Source organism: Pleurodeles waltl, chromosome 6, assembly GCF_031143425.1.
Source record: "Pleurodeles waltl isolate 20211129_DDA chromosome 6, aPleWal1.hap1.20221129, whole genome shotgun sequence".
Classification (NCBI taxonomy): Eukaryota; Metazoa; Chordata; class Amphibia; order Caudata; family Salamandridae; genus Pleurodeles; species Pleurodeles waltl.
In genome coordinates this window covers 330,982,913-330,999,575 of record NC_090445.1, presented here as the reverse complement: position 1 = coordinate 330,999,575, position 16,663 = coordinate 330,982,913, and the positions used below count along the sequence as shown (strand labels likewise).

The 16,663-nt window shown below is 42.3% G+C and overlaps 1 protein-coding gene across 2 annotated transcripts in view; it reads left to right on the top strand.

Annotated features, from left to right (window-relative positions):
- AP1G2 (adaptor related protein complex 1 subunit gamma 2) overlaps nt 1-16,123 on the top strand; it is a 90,650-nt gene extending 74,527 nt beyond the window's left edge. Inside the window, exons 21-22 of one of the 2 annotated variants that reach the window (XM_069238191.1) lie at nt 14,244-14,342; nt 15,458-16,123. In XM_069238191.1, the coding sequence (XP_069094292.1) occupies nt 14,244-14,342; nt 15,458-15,559 (201 nt within the window). In that variant the 3' untranslated portion in view covers nt 15,560-16,123. The remainder of the gene's footprint in view (nt 1-14,243; nt 14,343-15,457) is intronic. The other variant, XM_069238192.1, reaches the window with a different exon arrangement.
- Nucleotides 16,124-16,663: the final 540 nt, after the last annotated feature.

Sequence of the window (16,663 nt, the reverse complement as noted above, 5' to 3'; positions counted from 1 at the left end):
GCTACTGCTCGCAATCAATAATGTGTCTGGACCTCTGGGAAATGTGACAGTCTTGTCAAATGGTCATCCTGTTTTAAGAGGCTTTCATGTAAACCTAGCTATTTTCTGTAAGCATAGTCTAGCACTCAACAGCAAGCAAATAACCAGACTAGTTCCCAAAGAGCCGGGTGGATCTGCAGCAATAGGTTTTAGTTTGTGAAGCTGAAAAGATATTTCAGACTGCTGTTAACCTTGGATTCCAGAGTCATGCTATCCACTTCACCCTTGCTTACTTTATCAACATAAATAATGCTTGGTTTATAATACCTCCAACCAAGGTTAGTGCCACTGTTCACCCCAAAGTTAAAAAACCATGTCAAATAGGAATCTTGGAGAAAGATGACATTTTTTTTCCTTTTTCTCTCTTCTCAATTCAAACTTTTCTGTTATAAGACCTGCGGTCAATACTTGGCATTTCCTCCAGAATACAGAGTTCTAATAATCTAACGAAACCATATCAAAGGCCAAACTAGCTCAACATAGATTTTATTATCATTGCACTTAACCTTATCAAAACTGTTACGGAGGCCGTCAACACTATGGCAGTTTCTTCCTCTGCTCAAACCATGAATTATCAGCTTTACATTATCATCAATACATCTCCCTTGAAAAGCCCTGTTTAACAATTACGTAGACCCCAGAATGACTGGCATATGAATATTCATCTGTTTCTGCATATTCAACAAAATAAATTACACAATTACCCTTAAACGCAGAGTTAAACATAATAAAAGTATCCACCTTATACTCACTGTACACCTTCCATATAAGGTGCATACATCCAATCACTTTAGGCCCAATACCTACATTCTTCTGAATGGCAACTCTTGGAACCATATTGTAAGAAAGAAACAAATTCTTCCAAAATTTTATATTTGCAAAATCTTTGCAGTGAAACCACCTAGATCTAGTTATTTGACTAATTCCAAATCATCAATAACCATTGACTCTTATTACAGCCCAAAAGGTCATCATTTTGATGCCTCTTAACAATCCAAAGTCATTATAATTTTTGTATTTATTTGCGGAGAGGACAACACGGACTAAACCATATCTAGGCAATAAAACATCATCATGCAAAAGCCATGAAGGACAAGGTAATTTGCAGTAAATCTGCTTTTGAAACCCTTTAGGAAGGACCTCCAAGAGGAGAACTTCAAAAACTTGAGTTGAAGATAGTTCCAAAATGTGGGTGATAATACTGAACATTTTCAGCCAGCTTGTGTTTTGTGTTAGATGGGGACGAGGAGAGAGAGATAAGGAGGTGTGAGGCCAAAGCAACATGTTAGTTTGATAGCTATCAATGTTTTTGTACTATGTAACTAGGTGTGAATAACTAGTGGTTAGCCTTTCTCAAAAGCAGGTGGATAACTGTTTTGAGTTATTAGACAAACAAGCTGTGACTCCTAAATACACCCACCAAATAGGGCATTCCCATAACCTAGTTTTGAATTGTGAAGAGCGCACACCATTAATTTATGGAAATCAATGTAAAGAGCATAGAAGATTATGGGGTGGATTAAACCAGCATTCAATCAATAAAGCACATCTAGGAAATTCAAGTGTCAGAATTTGTAAACTCTGAAGAAACAGTTAGCAAAATGGGAAACATGGACAGTGTGAAGAAGAGCACAGATGTTTAGAACTGTGAAGACTTTTTTTGTATCTTTTCTGCATTCTATTCTAGCCCCTCAAGATGAATCAACAATATAGTGACTGCTAGAGTGGATGGTTTGGATGGCACCAGCTTTACACAGTGAGACTTAGGGCCAGATGTAGCAAAGGTGTTTACCCATTCTGTGTCTATGGGAAAAAGTGTTCGTACATATGGCCCCTAATCTCAAGAAAGGATGCAAACTAGTGTATGTTTTGATCGGAGGCTTCCAATACCACCATGCTTCAGAAGGTTGACGGTGACAAAGGCTACTAATAGCTTAATCAGTATGAGTTAGGGAATACTCTGTTCATCGCTTGTTAGTAGCAGTTTATGCTAAATATTAACCAGGTTTGTTTCGGTGCTGTGTGTGGGAGAGATGCCTGAGCAAAAAGGATTTAAAATATTATGGTCTTTAATTAGGCTTGCAGCTAAGCACAGACAAGTTGTTTTTTTCCCCCCTAAAATCTTCTGTAGCTAAGATGGCCTTGTAATGGAGGGAAAGTTGTTAAAAATAAATAAAAGCTGGGACAGTGGAAACGTTTGTCAGGAGTGGCGCTACCAGTGTTTTTGACAGGAACTGAGACTATACCCTCTATGAAAGACTTTTTTAATACCTGTGTGATGATGGGTGAAGGCTGCCCATTCCCTAATAAAGACTGATATGGGAAGATTAGAAGTGATGACTTTTTTAGGTTGAGCGTAAGCGTACAACCTCAAGTATACTTTAGTATACATCACTGTCAGCTTAAATCCACACTCCTGCTTCTCATTTATTTGTTTCAATCAATAAATCAGCAAAATTTTAAAGGCAACTTTATTATCAAAAACACATACAATCTACACTTACGGTACACCCACACTACTGTAAACCAAAGGGAAAAAAATATTTTTAGTTGTTAATCTTCGTTGCTTGCTTGTGCTCCTGTATTTTTTAACTGTTTAAAATCCCCCAGCCCCCACCTGCCCTCCCGTTCACCACCCCCACCTGTCCTCCCGTTCACCACCCACACCTGATTGCCAAAGGCAATAGCTCGCCCATAAGCAAGACCTGTTTGCTTTGCCAATGCTTGTTAACATTGGGAACCTTGTTAATGAAAAAATGTTTGAAAGCCTCGTCTCGGTCCTGCAAAATCCTCTGAGCTGAGAAGAAGATAAAACTTGATAAAGAACATAGAAGAAAGACATCTATCTGATTTTGAGCATGGAAATGTTCCACTGCATAAAGGCTTTCATAACACTTATCTGCTGATTAATGTTTACCTTAGAGGTTGCAGTTCTCTCCACACAATCTACAATAGATAATCTATCCTGACCATAACAAACGGTCTGCAATGAATTCGCTTAAATCTTATTAGACCTTTCACCTTGTTCTCGATACATGAACCTTTTACAAAAGACTTATACTGACGTAAATGACCAACACAGGGCTCATATATAAGTTTGCTTAAAGATTATTATTTGGATGGCTACGCAAAGAGACCTATAGAATCAGTCAACAGAGCAATCAATGTCAACATAAAAAATAAAATAAGAGGCATTTAAATTAAACAGTGGCCACTGCTGCTCAGTGTCTGAGCTGTCTTGCCTGTTGTTCCTAGACCCTAAATCACATGCTTGAAGGAGATAAATCATAACACATCTTATTGTTTGCGTTCAGCATTGAACCTTTCAAGTAAGAACAATTGAGTTAAACTTTACAACCACCGGTCAGTGCTTAAAGTCGCCTTTGCACAACTATTAATCACACCTAACAATCTGTTCTGGTCTTCCTACAAAAGAGGTTTAATCATTTAGGGTTCTATCAATGAATCCCTATGCAATGCAGTCCTGAAGATGGTCTCAGTTGTACAGTAAACCAGAAAACCAAATGTTGACAGTGGTTATACTTCTTGGTTCAGATCCTATGATTAAGAAAATTCAATCCATAACTAAAATGCTACACTCTACGGACTAGTTCTAAAATAAGAGTGGATCATACATTTACCAAAGGCAACTCTGAATTTATGCATATATTGTTTTCCTTCTGTTGATGATGAATGAGTGATCTATGCCAACTGATCTCCCTCATGTTGATAAATGAAATTTTTTTGGTTTAAACTTTAAATCTCATTGACTGAATATCTTCCTATTTGTACGCCTCCCATTGTATTCTATTTTTGATATTGTCTTGAATTTCTCTGAGTTGAGTCTATATGCCTCTTCAAAGACATCTGAATAATCTAAAACTTGTAAATGATGCCCTGGTTGGCCATTTACCTCAATATATACTGACACCCAAGCTCACCAGGGAGGTTATAGAGCGGCCCTTCCTTTTTCTTTTGTACAAAAGACAGCTTTCTCCATTTGTAGGCTTAGAATGGGATTCAGCTCTACTTTAGCTCTTAAAAATGACGTCTCAGCTTTCCAAGTCTTGATTCAATTCATGTTGGGTTTCCCTAAAACATTCTCACACTTGTCCAACTCTTGTTTTTTTTTTTTCTTTTTTTCCCCCCTTTGCTCATTCTTGAGGCTAACGAAACCAACAAAACATTCATCTAGAAATAGCTTGAGCAAAAATCATAGTATCTATTCACTGGCTGAACTCAAATTATCAGCTGTACAATTGGGGAAGTTCCAAATATAGAGAAGCCGAAAGGACCTTACCTTGTGTAGGAAACAACAGTTCTTGTGTCGCGTGCTGCAGATCATTACAGAGGATTTCATATCTCATTGGTCTCCAAGACTGAACACACAGACTTAGGGGAGGATAAGGTTACCAGCATTGGGTGACTGGAAGGTTTTCACTCATAATGAGTAGGCTCCTCTCTCTGGTGTATGAGTAAAATACCTAAGCCCGACTTTGTCAACCTTCTGATCACCCATTCAAGGGGCAGTAGCCACTGTGCTATGTGGAATGTCCTCAGTGAAGCAGAGCTATGTGCTATGTGGTGCTCAACATAAAACAACATGGGACATCTGCAGTGTGCTCACAGACGTCAGTTTCGCTGGAAGGGGAAAGGTGGGGCCTGCTAAAAAGCTGAACAATAGGAACTGAATGGCACAACTAGTATGAACTTGTGTCCTTGTGCTCTTTGTGGTGTAGTGAGTGTTCAGCTAAAGGACCAGTGGTTGAAATGCATCGCATGCAGATGAATGTTACACCCAGACAGTAGGTGCAAACACACCTGAAATCTGCTAGATCTTACAAATATATATGGCTGAATTAGGTCATTCAGAGCCTGGGCTGCAAAGGAGGTCAGGTGCCTTAGTCTTATAGCACTTGGAGTGCTACAGAGACGTAAGTCAGATGATGGCAATGTTTTTTGCTGTGGGCACCTACTGCATCCATTCACCCATGATAACGCTTTGTCTGTCCTAGCTCTTGCGGTTGGTCTCAGTTTCCTTCATGATTTCCCACTTTAAAGTTCTTAATAATCTGTACTTCTAAATATCTTAGATTCTTTTTTTTTTTTTTTTTTTTTTTAAAGGAAAAAACATGCGCAGTGGGATAGGACAGGTGATATATCAGGACATTCTTGAACATGGCAGCTAGATAGCTTCTCTGAGTTATTTTTTGTTGTATACATTTTTATAAATTTGAGAGTTCCTGGAATATTTTAGGTCCATTTTCATCCACTTTTATGGCTTACAATTTAATAAAACTCTACTCTTTAGTTGTTTCCAATTGAACTGTCAGGACGTTCTTTAAAGTGTGTTCAACAGAGCTCTCAAGTTTACCTAGGTCAATGTATGAGTAGCCAAGTCAGTCCAAGGTTTTTCATTTGCATCCTACAACATTGATCAGCTACTCATCTATCGACCAGTTATTTCATTGTAACATCCACACCATCGGAGGAGGTCATCTGTTTTTGGGTTGCTATCAAAAGAAGAGCATGCAATCCTTCTAGAATGATTGGTAATCTTTTTGTGCAGGGAATGTTCATAGTTTGCTGGAGATGTGACGTAGTGCCTACTGTCTCTACACAAGCATTGGACTTTAATGAAAGCTGGCTCACGCCGTGGAAAGGCTAAGACAAATTGTCATAACATTAATTGGGAATCCTTTTGACAGCAATCTGAAGGTTGGGATCTACTATAAGAACATGGTAGTAACAGCAGACTTACATCAGTGTAATCATGGAGTCAGGAAGAATTATGAATTTTTAACTAGATGAGGCCTAACGATTCCTTCCCACTTTTGGTTTGCTCCGCAAGTGACTTGAAATGTGGGTTTCTGAGATGCAGGTTGCGGGTGCAGAGCTTGTGGAGAATGGGAACAAATAACGAGATAGTTTTGTGTTCATTAAATATGTATTCCAATTATTATTTTTCCTTGGAAAGTGGCTTAAAAGCATTTCCCGATGAGGTCTTGATGCTCGGCTCACATATGTTTCTTCTAATTTTTCTAGAGGTGTGTTTAACTTTCTAGGCAGATGATACTGTGGGTTTTATATTTTGGTATGACCTTCTGCAGATCCCAATAGTCGATTAACTGGCGTGTGGATCACTTTTATTTAAAACTCATATAAAGAGCGAGACTCGCCAAGGCAAATCATCATCCATTTATCAATGTACTTGGCATAAAGTGCCTGTGCAGCGCCATGTTATGCAAGTTTGGAATTTTCATAGTGGTATAGTTAAAATACAAAACGTCCTGGAAATGAGGATACCACACGCACGAAGCTGCGCAGTGTATTTCAAATTAATTTAAATGTGTTGGCACTACAAGTGTAGTGGTTGGTTCAAGAACCCAAGAGAAGATACCTAAAATCACAAAATGGCACTCCTAAAGAGTTTGATTTACAGTTTGTGAATCACCAGTAGCACACAGTATGAAGAAACCAGGGCTGTCCTAAAAAACGAAAAGTTGTGCCTGATGATGAGTGGATCTTTATCAGGCTGTAGGCTTTAAGCGTAACTCAACGCAAGATTAGGCAAAGCATTGCAGAAGAAGGGCTCATAAAGAGGAACCCAAAATGCAGAAATAAAAATCATGATGCAGACTCGCTTTCCTGTGGGAGTTTGTGCTTGATCAGAAGATGGACATCAGTCAGTCATAATCTTTATTCGGATCTTTAAAAAATATCCATAAAAAACCACACATAAAACATTATATAAATTAATAAGAAAGAAAAAACAGATAAATAAATCAGCAAAATTACAAACATTTAAAATCATTAAAAACAACTATTAAATATTTTAAAATCGTTCAATAAATCAAGCTAGGTTTAAACGAATACTGTAGACTGTGCAATTATCCTGCAAGACGTTCCATACAGTTAACAGTCAGTTCCCCACCTTTTTCCTCTTTTATTACTGAGGCAATAAAACGGTAAATAACAATGCAGACCGTATCGCACTGTAATACCTGCAGATAAATTGCATCCTTGCACATCCTAATATTTAATAAACTAAGAATTGGAATTAAAAAATCGCTTCTCTGCTCTTTATATAACTTACAAAATAAAAACATGTGCATTTGTGATTGCTTCGAACGAGCATCGCATGGACAGGGTATTAAATCCCTGGGGCAATATACCTTCGATGGGTAAGCCACCAAAAAGTGAGCTAGCCCCAGCCGAACCGCATCAAATTAAATCTATAGTGTCATAGGACAACTAGCAGATAGGGTTCAATTTTCGGCGTAGTGCCTAGAGGGAGATATGCTGCCACCATATCTTTCCCCAAGTCACTCCTCCATCTGTCGTCATCTATTTTTCCATAAAATTCATTTTTAACCACTGTAGCATCCTGTTTGGTTATGGACCTAGGATTAAGAAATAGGTCTAATCTATTAAGTCTGCCCAGAGTTTCGTTAACATACATAACCCACGAACACCTCTGCACCTTGTCCAATCTCATACAGTCCATAAGCAATGACTGGGTAAGGGCTGCTTCTGGTCTAATCCAAACGGACAACCAGAAAGATAAGGGCACTTACTTAATCAGATCTTCAATAAAAGGGAGTCCCTGTTCCTCATGCGGAAAAATGGCAGGTACACCTGCGGAAAGTGAAAGTAAGCTTCTCAAAAAATTATTTTCACTTATTTGCAAAGATGGTGCACCCATACATCCCCACATCCCAGCACCATATGTAGCAATTGATGTATGAATAGTGGTCATAGGCTTTAATGGGGCACAACCCAATTTAGTAATAAATTTGCACAATGCTACCACCACCTGGTTGTATTGCGTGACCTTTATTTCTCTAAGGTGATTCCATTTACCCTCACTGACATGGGGAATCCCTATATGGATGAATGTATTCACACAGTTCAGACGGATGGCTTCGATATTGAACTGAGACACTCTACTTCTCGGGCGACCACACACCATAGTATAAGATTTTGCTTTATTGATGGTCAAACCCAGCGCCGTCATGAACTCCACAAAATTTATTTAGCAATTTTTGGAGTCCCCCAGAAATTATTATTGATCGTTTTTATGAATTACCCCATTCTGAACCCTAACAAAACATACATTGACAAAACCAACGTTTTTGGCTTGCATTGATGTAAATGCATGCCTGTAATATACACAATAGGCACTGGAAGGCACCATTATCCCATATATGTGAAATTCTGAAGTAGAAAATGAAACTACCTGTGTTACCACCAACATAAATAATGTAGTCCATGGCAGAGTGCAAACATTTGCAGTATTCTCTGGCCCTATACTGATCGCATTAGAGCATGCAAAAGGTAACTTTTTAAAAACAAAATACAAGCGTTGGCAAACCCAACATGTCTCCACTCTGAAACCTGTTGGCTTTGTCAGTGTTGTTTAGCCATGCGGTTCAGCATTCTTGATGCTGTGGATCATGGCTAAATAGAAGGGAAAAAATTATTTGACACAGGTGCTTTTCTTTCCTTTTTATTCCCCGATTGAGTTGGATTGATTAAAAATGCGCTAAATTGTTTTTTGAAGTGCAGTTTGGGGGAGCAACAAGGAGGATGCTGATGGGGGTGTGCAACATAGACTGCATGTGTTGGAGTAGCAATGCAGGGTGAGTGGGGAAGCAACAGCCAACTGTGAAGAAGGGTGTTGGGTGCAATACAGAGTGCAGATGTGGAGAGAAGGAACACTGAGAGTTGTGTTAGAGAAGAGAAGCAAGAGAGAAGGAGGGCACAGGTGTGGAGGGGAAACCAGAGGGCGGGGGCAGTGGAACCAACATGGACAGCAGCATGGGTAGGAGAAGCAATGGGGAAACAGAGATGGAGGACGTGAGTGTGGAGATGCAATACGGAGGGCGGTGGAGGGACAGAAGCAACACCAAGGGTGGGGATGGAGAGGCCAACCAACTAACAAGACCGCAACGTGGAGTGGGCAATGGAGAAGCATTGGAGAAAAAGCAGTGGGGGAAGGGCACAAGTGAGCACAACATGGAGGGGGCAAGAAGAAGCAAGTGAGTGACACGCAGCACCACACACTGCAGAGGAAGTGAAGTTTGAGGGAGACAGCTGAAAAAACACATGCCCTCCCATGCAGTGCTTACCCCTAAAGAGAAAAGTAGTACTTAAAAAGCAAGCAGTGGCAGATTAGAAGCAGTGCTTAATTTATTTTGGTGGTTTCCAGTGCTCTGCGTAGGGGCAGTAGTACACATTTTTTGTCCCATTGGGCACTGGTCCAGATCATTTGAAAAAAATAAATGTACCTTGCTGTGTGGTTGTTTCAAGATGTCATCAGTCACTGTCTGAAGTACTCTATCGATTCTTCCCTGCACCCTGCCTGAGACTCCTATTGGATGGTTATATTTGTTGGGGGGGGGGGAGGTAATGACTAAGCTGCAGCGAGGCAGGCCTGGAAAGTGAAGGCTGAACTTGGCAGTGAACAGCAGATGAACGTGCCCACTTTGAGCTTACCACGTTCCCTGGCCTTAGCCCACTGCCCAAAGAACCGTCTTTGGCATGCTGGGGGTTAAGTTAAGTGCCACTTTCCTGCTCCTCAAACTTTGAGCTCAGCTGAAAGCACAACCTGCAGCCTGGACCAGGAGAAGTAAGTAGTATGGATGGGGAATGAAGGGTCCAGGTCTGTGAATTGTGTAGTGCCACCAGTACTAAGAAATGTCTGAAGCTTGGACGTTTTTTTTGTTGTTTTTTTTGTGGGTCACTGTGACAGCCTGTGGTGAGTGGGACTGCTGTTGTACACGTTTTCCATTTTATGACGAATGTTATTTAGAATAACTGGGTCAGTTGGCCCTCTGATGCCAGGTGCATCTGCTGGACGGGACCATCGGGGTGTGAACAGAATTAACTGTGGAACTCATTCAACACTTTCTGCAGGGCAGCTGCAGAGGCAGCCAGGATGAGAAGGCACTCATTTTGACAGCTGGTAGAAAGAGAGTGAAAGTTTGCTCTCTCAGCAGATGGGCTTGGTCAAGTGCAGCATGTGCGTCCCACCCACTCCACAAGCACCTGCATACTCCTCTCAGTGCAGCTGAAATGCACCCTGTTATAAAGAAATTCGCTATTTTGACTTTTGAGGAGTGTTTTTATTAAATATAATTTGCCCTGTGTTGGTGGCTTGGTTCGTGCTTGGGCAGTTAGAGCCATGCCAGACTCTTTGCTCAGCTCTCCGTATTGTTATGCTGTATGTATTTATAAACTCACTATCATCCACAAGGTTATCCCGGTGCTGAGCAGATGTGTGTGTTTGTAGCCCTGCCTACAATAGGATGAAAAGCCAGGTTTTCAGCTTCCTGAGGAATTCCAGAAAGGAGGGGGCTCGGATGTGGAGTGGGAGGTCGTTCTAGGAGGTCATTTCACATTTTAGGAGCAATTTAAGAGTAAGCTTGTTCTCCTGATCTGGTTCTTTGTGGGCATGGGATGTGTGCAAGTAGGAGTCCTGAAGGGCAGAGATATCTTGGTGGTTGGTGGTAAGAGATGTGACTATTCAGGTACAGGATCACTTAGTTGTGTAGTAGATTGTGTGTGAGGAGTTTGCATTGAGCACATTTCTGGAACGGGAGCCAGCGTAGTTCCCCGAGGTGTGCTGGGATGTGAGTATTTTTGGGTGGGAGGTCGAAGATGGGTCTACCTGCTGACTTCTGGATAGTTTGTAGTCTTCTAGTGAATTGCTTGGTGATCCTGGTGTTGCTTGCTGATCCCATAGTCTAACTTGCCAAGTGACTAACGCTGAAGTGACAGTTTTTCTAGTGTTCCTTGGGAGCCATTTGAAGATCTTCCTCAGCATATTCAGGATGTGGAGGCAGGATGCAGTGATGGTGTTTACTTGTGTAGTCGTGTTCATTTGCTGTTGATGATTGTTCCAAGGTTCCTGGCACGTGGTCTAGGTGCTGGTCCAAGTTCAGCCAGCCAGCAGTTGGAGTCCCATGGCAAGTGTTCTTTACAAAGATCACTACTTCTGTCTTGTCGGTGTTGAGCTTGAGACAGTTGGCTTTCATCCAGTTAGTGACTTCGTGGTGTTGGGGGTCTTGTTCGAGAGAGAGAGAGAGAAAGAGAGTGCGAGTTGTGTGTCGTCTGCATAGGAGAGAAAGTTGATGTGTGCGCGGATGACGTTGGCCAGACGAATCATGTATACGTTGAACAAGGTGCTATTGAGCAGTGAACCTTTAGTCACTCTGCAGCTCAGTGTGCAGGCATCCGAGGGATAAGGTGGCAGGCTGACAGCTTGTGTTCTATCCATTAATAAGGAGCGGATCCAGCGGAGAGTGGGCCCTTGGATGCCAATCACATACAAGTAGTTGATGAGGGTGGGGTGTGAGCCTGTCAACTGCTGCAAAGAGGTCCAGGAAAATGAGGGTTGCAGTGTGTCTCCTGCGAAGGATCATGTGGATGTTGTCTGTGGTGGTGATAAGTCCTGTTTCTGTACTGTGGTTTGGCCTGAATTCGGACTGCATGGCATCGAGGTACTGGTGGTCGTGGAGGTTGTTTTTTGATTCATTTCTTTTAAGAGCTTTGCCGGATATGTTAAGAAGGAGATGCATCTATAGTTGGAAAATGTGGCTGGGCCAGCAGATAGTTTCTCGAGCAGAGGCATGACCGTGGCATGTTTCTAGGTGTCCAGGAATGTGGCTGAATTGATGGAGGCATTGAGGATGATCTCTAAGAGTCCTTTGATGGATGGGGGGGGAAGGTCAGATGGAGCCCATGGGTGGATGGTCTTCATGGTAGCAATGATTTTGTTGGTGGTGACTGCGGGCTACGAGGCCAGGGTTTGTTCATCGACGGTGATGAGGAAGTTCAGTTGCGGTGGTGGAGGGTTATACTGAGGTGATTTTGTTACAGAAGAATTCCAGGAGCTTATGCAAAGGTTTTGTGAGGGGATGATATTGCACAAGGAGAAGGGAGGTGAGGTGAAATCTTCGATAATGATAAAGATAGCCTTGATGCTGTTAATGCTAGAGTTGATCTGATCTGCAAGAGCGTTGCGCTTAGTTTTCCGTATCTGCGTGTGGTAGCACCTTACCACTGATTTGAACATGTCTTTATCTGCAATGTCGTGACTTGTTCTTCCTTTGCGCTCCAATTGCTGCAATAGTGTTTCATCAGCCTGACCTCATCTGTGTGTATAGCAGCCGGACAGTAGTCAGGGCTCTTACCATTGGGTTGCACTTGAGGGGAACCAGGATGTCTGTGTATGCAGTGAGCCAGCTGTTGAGGCTTTTGATGGCTTTCATCAAGCTGCTGGTGTGCTCGGAGAGAACAGAAGCCCACTCCTCTTCTGAAATTATTTTCCAACTGCAATGGGCTGTTCCGGTGGTGATAGGTCTTTGATGGTGTGGGATGGATATGCTGAAACAGATGAGGGCGCGGTCTGTCCAGGACATAGTTGCTGGCTTGTCGACTGTGATGCTGGTGATTGAGGAGAAAATCTGGTCCAAAAGGTGTCCTGTAGTGTGGTGGGTTGGTAAATGGCTTAATGAGTCCAAGGTTTTTTAGATGGGCCCGAGAATTTGGGTCGCTGTGGCCTTCTGGGTGAACATTAAGGTCTCAGGATGATGAAGGTGCTGCCTTTGATGATGAGGTGTGTGACGAAGTCTGTGAAGTTGTTGGCAAAATTGGTGTCAATACCTTGTGGTCTGTATATGAGGGTTCTGTCCAAGGAGAAGGTGTCTTTGATGAATATCTAAAACTTGAATTGCTCTATGTTGATGGTGGTTGGTCCGTGTAGGTGGTGAACCTGATGGTATTTTTGATTATGATGACACCGCCAGACTTGTGCTGCGAGTCTTAACTAATGCTCTTGTAGCCGATGGGAATGGCTGTAGCAAGGTCTGGTGGCAAAGTTGGATTTAGTCTTGTTTGCTTGAGAAAGAGCAGGTCTGGAGCATGGTTGTGAGGTAGGTCCCATATCTCAATCGACTGTTTGGTGAGCAAGCAGGTGTTGAGGAGCATGCATGTACGTGTGGTGTGCTGTTTGGTCTGTGTGAGCAGGTGGCCAGTTTGTCTGAGTAGTGGTGAGAGTTGTTGGTGCAGGAGTGGTGGGTGTAAGGTGTGGGAGAGCCCTTGCTAACTTGCAGGAGGTGCATGTGAACTCTCCTGTTGTGTTGTATTGTGTGGTGTGGCAGCAGTGCGGGGAGTGGTGGCCAAGGTTAAGGGCATGGAGGAGCAGGGTATTGGTGGGTAGGAGGAGACCAGGGTTCCTGGCTCTGGGCGTGGTCCAAGTGGGGTCTGGTGCAGACCCGCTTGCCTTTGGCACACCAGCGCACCCCTGCTGCGGTCTGCGCTGTAGCCGCCATTAAATAGGTTGTCAGAGCAGAACAAGGTACAGTGGGTGGGAAGCCAGTGATGTAATTTCCTGCGCTGATGGATGATGGAAAATCCGGTGATGTCAGTTACTGTACAAATGGATGATGGGTGATCCAGTGATGTCACTTCCTGTGCAGATGGGCAATAGGAAATGAAGTTCTCTTGCTTAGCTTCTTCTTTTGACTCACTAACATTCCCACCTTCAATGAGTAATGAACAACAAAGGCCAGGCACTTATCGATTCTAGATAATGAAAGGATGGGGATACACAGAGAAAAGGGTCGCGCAACACAGATGAAATCATGTATGAAAAAGACTCTTCAAAATTCAACCTAGTGTATTTCTTTATGGAATGCATTTCATTTAAATCCACTAGTTTATATCCCTGCATTGAGTGGAAGTTATTAGAAGTGATAGATTCTAAACACAAATTTAGCAGCATGGTTTGAGTAAGAGGTGGAGGCCAAACTATGAGCATGATCTTTGAGACAGGAGACTTCTCTTCAGTTGCTACTGGGCGAAATGTTTACATGTGCAAAACCAAGTGCTTTCCACCTAACCCATCCACTCTGATCCCCACCATGCACTCATTTTAGCGTCTGTTCCACATTGGGTTGTGACTAAATCTGTTTGATTTGGATTTGGGTTTTGATCCTTAACCTCAGTAATTCTGATTTGTGAAGCAATTGTGAACTGCAAATGGGGTTTGTACAATTGGTCACCAAGGCTGGCAGGTCTGGACACTCAGGAAAGTGTATACAGCGGTAAGAAATTTGTCTTTCTAAAATGTCAAGCAAAGGACATTTAAGTCATACCTCGATTGAAAGGTGTAAACGTGAAGCTGTCTTCTGTTCCAGAACCTTCAGCTCCAGCTCCAGGCTCCCAGTGGGAACATGGTTCCAGCCTCAAACGAGGGAGTTATCACTCAGCTAATACGGATACTGAACCCCCAGAAGGTATTGGCGCAAAGTCCCAAAGAGGAGTGTGTGCGAGAACCAGTTTTGGGGATGATGAAATAACCATGATCAAAGAGAAAAATGAATGTGGTAACCAGGCACCGAGAGAGCAGTGAGCTAAATAGTCTGATAACAGAGATCTGTACATATACTCCTGTGAGAAGAGGATAGTGAAGGTGATTATCATGCACCAAGAGTAGCATGAATGAGATAATGGACACTGCAAAACCAGGAAGTGCAGTAATCGGGTCCTGAAAGTGCAGTAAATGTGACAAATGGACACCAAGAGTTTAGAGGGAACCGTGTGTGATAATTGGCCCAGGAGAAACTGTGATAACTGGACCACGAAAAAACAAATTGTGTTACAGGCACACATTGAGAATTCAGTGTGATAATCATGCTCAAGAAGACCAGAGAGTGTGAAAATCCGGTATCATGATAGTGAAATCAGGCACTCGCAGCAGAATGGATGTGATTATAAGGCACCAGAAGAACAATGAAGGTGATAATCTGGTACAGAAACATCACTGGCTGTACTATTTAGCCAGAGAGAACAGTTAGTGTGATATGTGATCTGTTGGAGCAGTAAATATGGTACTAAGGACGAGGAGGAAGCATGATAATCAGGCACTGGTAAAGCAGCAAGCATCATAATCATACACTGGTAGAGCAGCGAGCGTAATACGTGATCACTGGGAGAGTAGCGATTTTGATAACAAAAGGCTAGAAGAACCGTGATTGTGATCATCAGGAACAGAAGTGAGTGTGATGCGGGTACAAAGACAGCAGTGGGTGTGATAATGAGGCATGGGGACCACAATCTGTGTGATGGTTTTTCAGAAGAAGAATTATGATCAAGTGCATGGAAAGCAATGATTGTGATAAAAAGCTTGGAAAGTAAGTGTATGAGACAACCAGCACACAGGAAAAGTGAGTGTGATAATTAAGCCTACAGAGACAAGTTAATGCAGTAACCTAGCTGATGTGTCTGATTATGTCTCCCATCCCTCACTTTTACTCCCTCTTGTTTCTCTTCTTCTGCTTTGATCTTACTGCCCCTTCCATCCTACCTTTTCCTCCCTCCCTCTACTCTATTTCACTCTTTTCCCTCCCAGGTGCCGTTGAAGATGCGACTACGGCTGTCTTACACCCACTTTGGGAATTCCATCCAAGAAGTTTGTGAAGTTTCCAACTTCCCCCCAGCCACATGGCAGTGAGGCAACACGTGGAGTCTGCTTAGCAGGCAAAGATGAACAGACTAAAGAAATAGGCTATGATGGAACTGGGGAGTGGAGAGCAGCTCCCCTTTCTAATGGGCTCTGCAGACGTATCAGCATCTGTTTGATAGTTTTTTATTGACATTTTTAAACTGGATCTTTCCTCCTGTCTTTTCAAATCACTGACCTTTCCCTTACGTTCTTGGTGGTTTTTTTTTTGTCGTCATGGCCAAAGGATTTACAAGAGCACTAGAGATGGTCGTTGAGCTATGGTCGTGGAGAGGTCTGCAGCATGGCTAGAAGATGCCACCGTCGGACTGGTATATTATTGTTTAGAAGCACTAATTTGTGCTGATTCGTGCCTCTCTTCCATTGTTTGGAAAAAAGGATTTTCACCCGTAGCAGCCTCTGTGGGGCCTTCATACGAACAATACAAACCACCAAGATTCTTATTTTTCACCACTTGGTAGTACTCTGATTTTATTGTGAACACTTTAGCATAATAGCAGTTGTGTAGTGACCATGCGACAGAGGGTGAAGTAAATAAATGGGACTATATTTGAATATTTTTGTTGCAACACATTTTCTCTCTTGTTCTGCTGCCAACTCTTGTAGCAAGTCTGTCTGTTTACATTAGTGTTAATACATATCTGTCTTAGGGTTGATGTGTGACACTGTTGAATGTCTGATTTAGGAAAGCTACATATTTGAATTACTGTATTGGGAATCTTTTATTTTGGGTTAGAATTCTGATACCTCCGTGTCTTTGGGGTTTTGTTTTGAGAGCATTGCGTCTCTGGTTTGGAGTCCTGAGACTTTGTTTTTGAGTTCTTACCTTCCCAGGTCTTTAGGTTACAGTTGAGCTTTTAGGGTAAAGTTCATAGGTCCCTGTTTCTTACGGATACGTTAGAGTTTTGGGAAGCCCATGTCTTCAGAGAGATCTGTGAGCTCTGGATCGTTGAGGTAGTGTCCTTTCAACAGCCTAGTTCTTTGTGTTAAAGTATTGTGTGATAGCTGGACCTTCTGTTCAGTGTGAGGAGCAGTTCTTCTTTCCTGTATTGAGCTCCTTTTCTACTAAATCGCAAGCATATCAGTAGTTTTTCC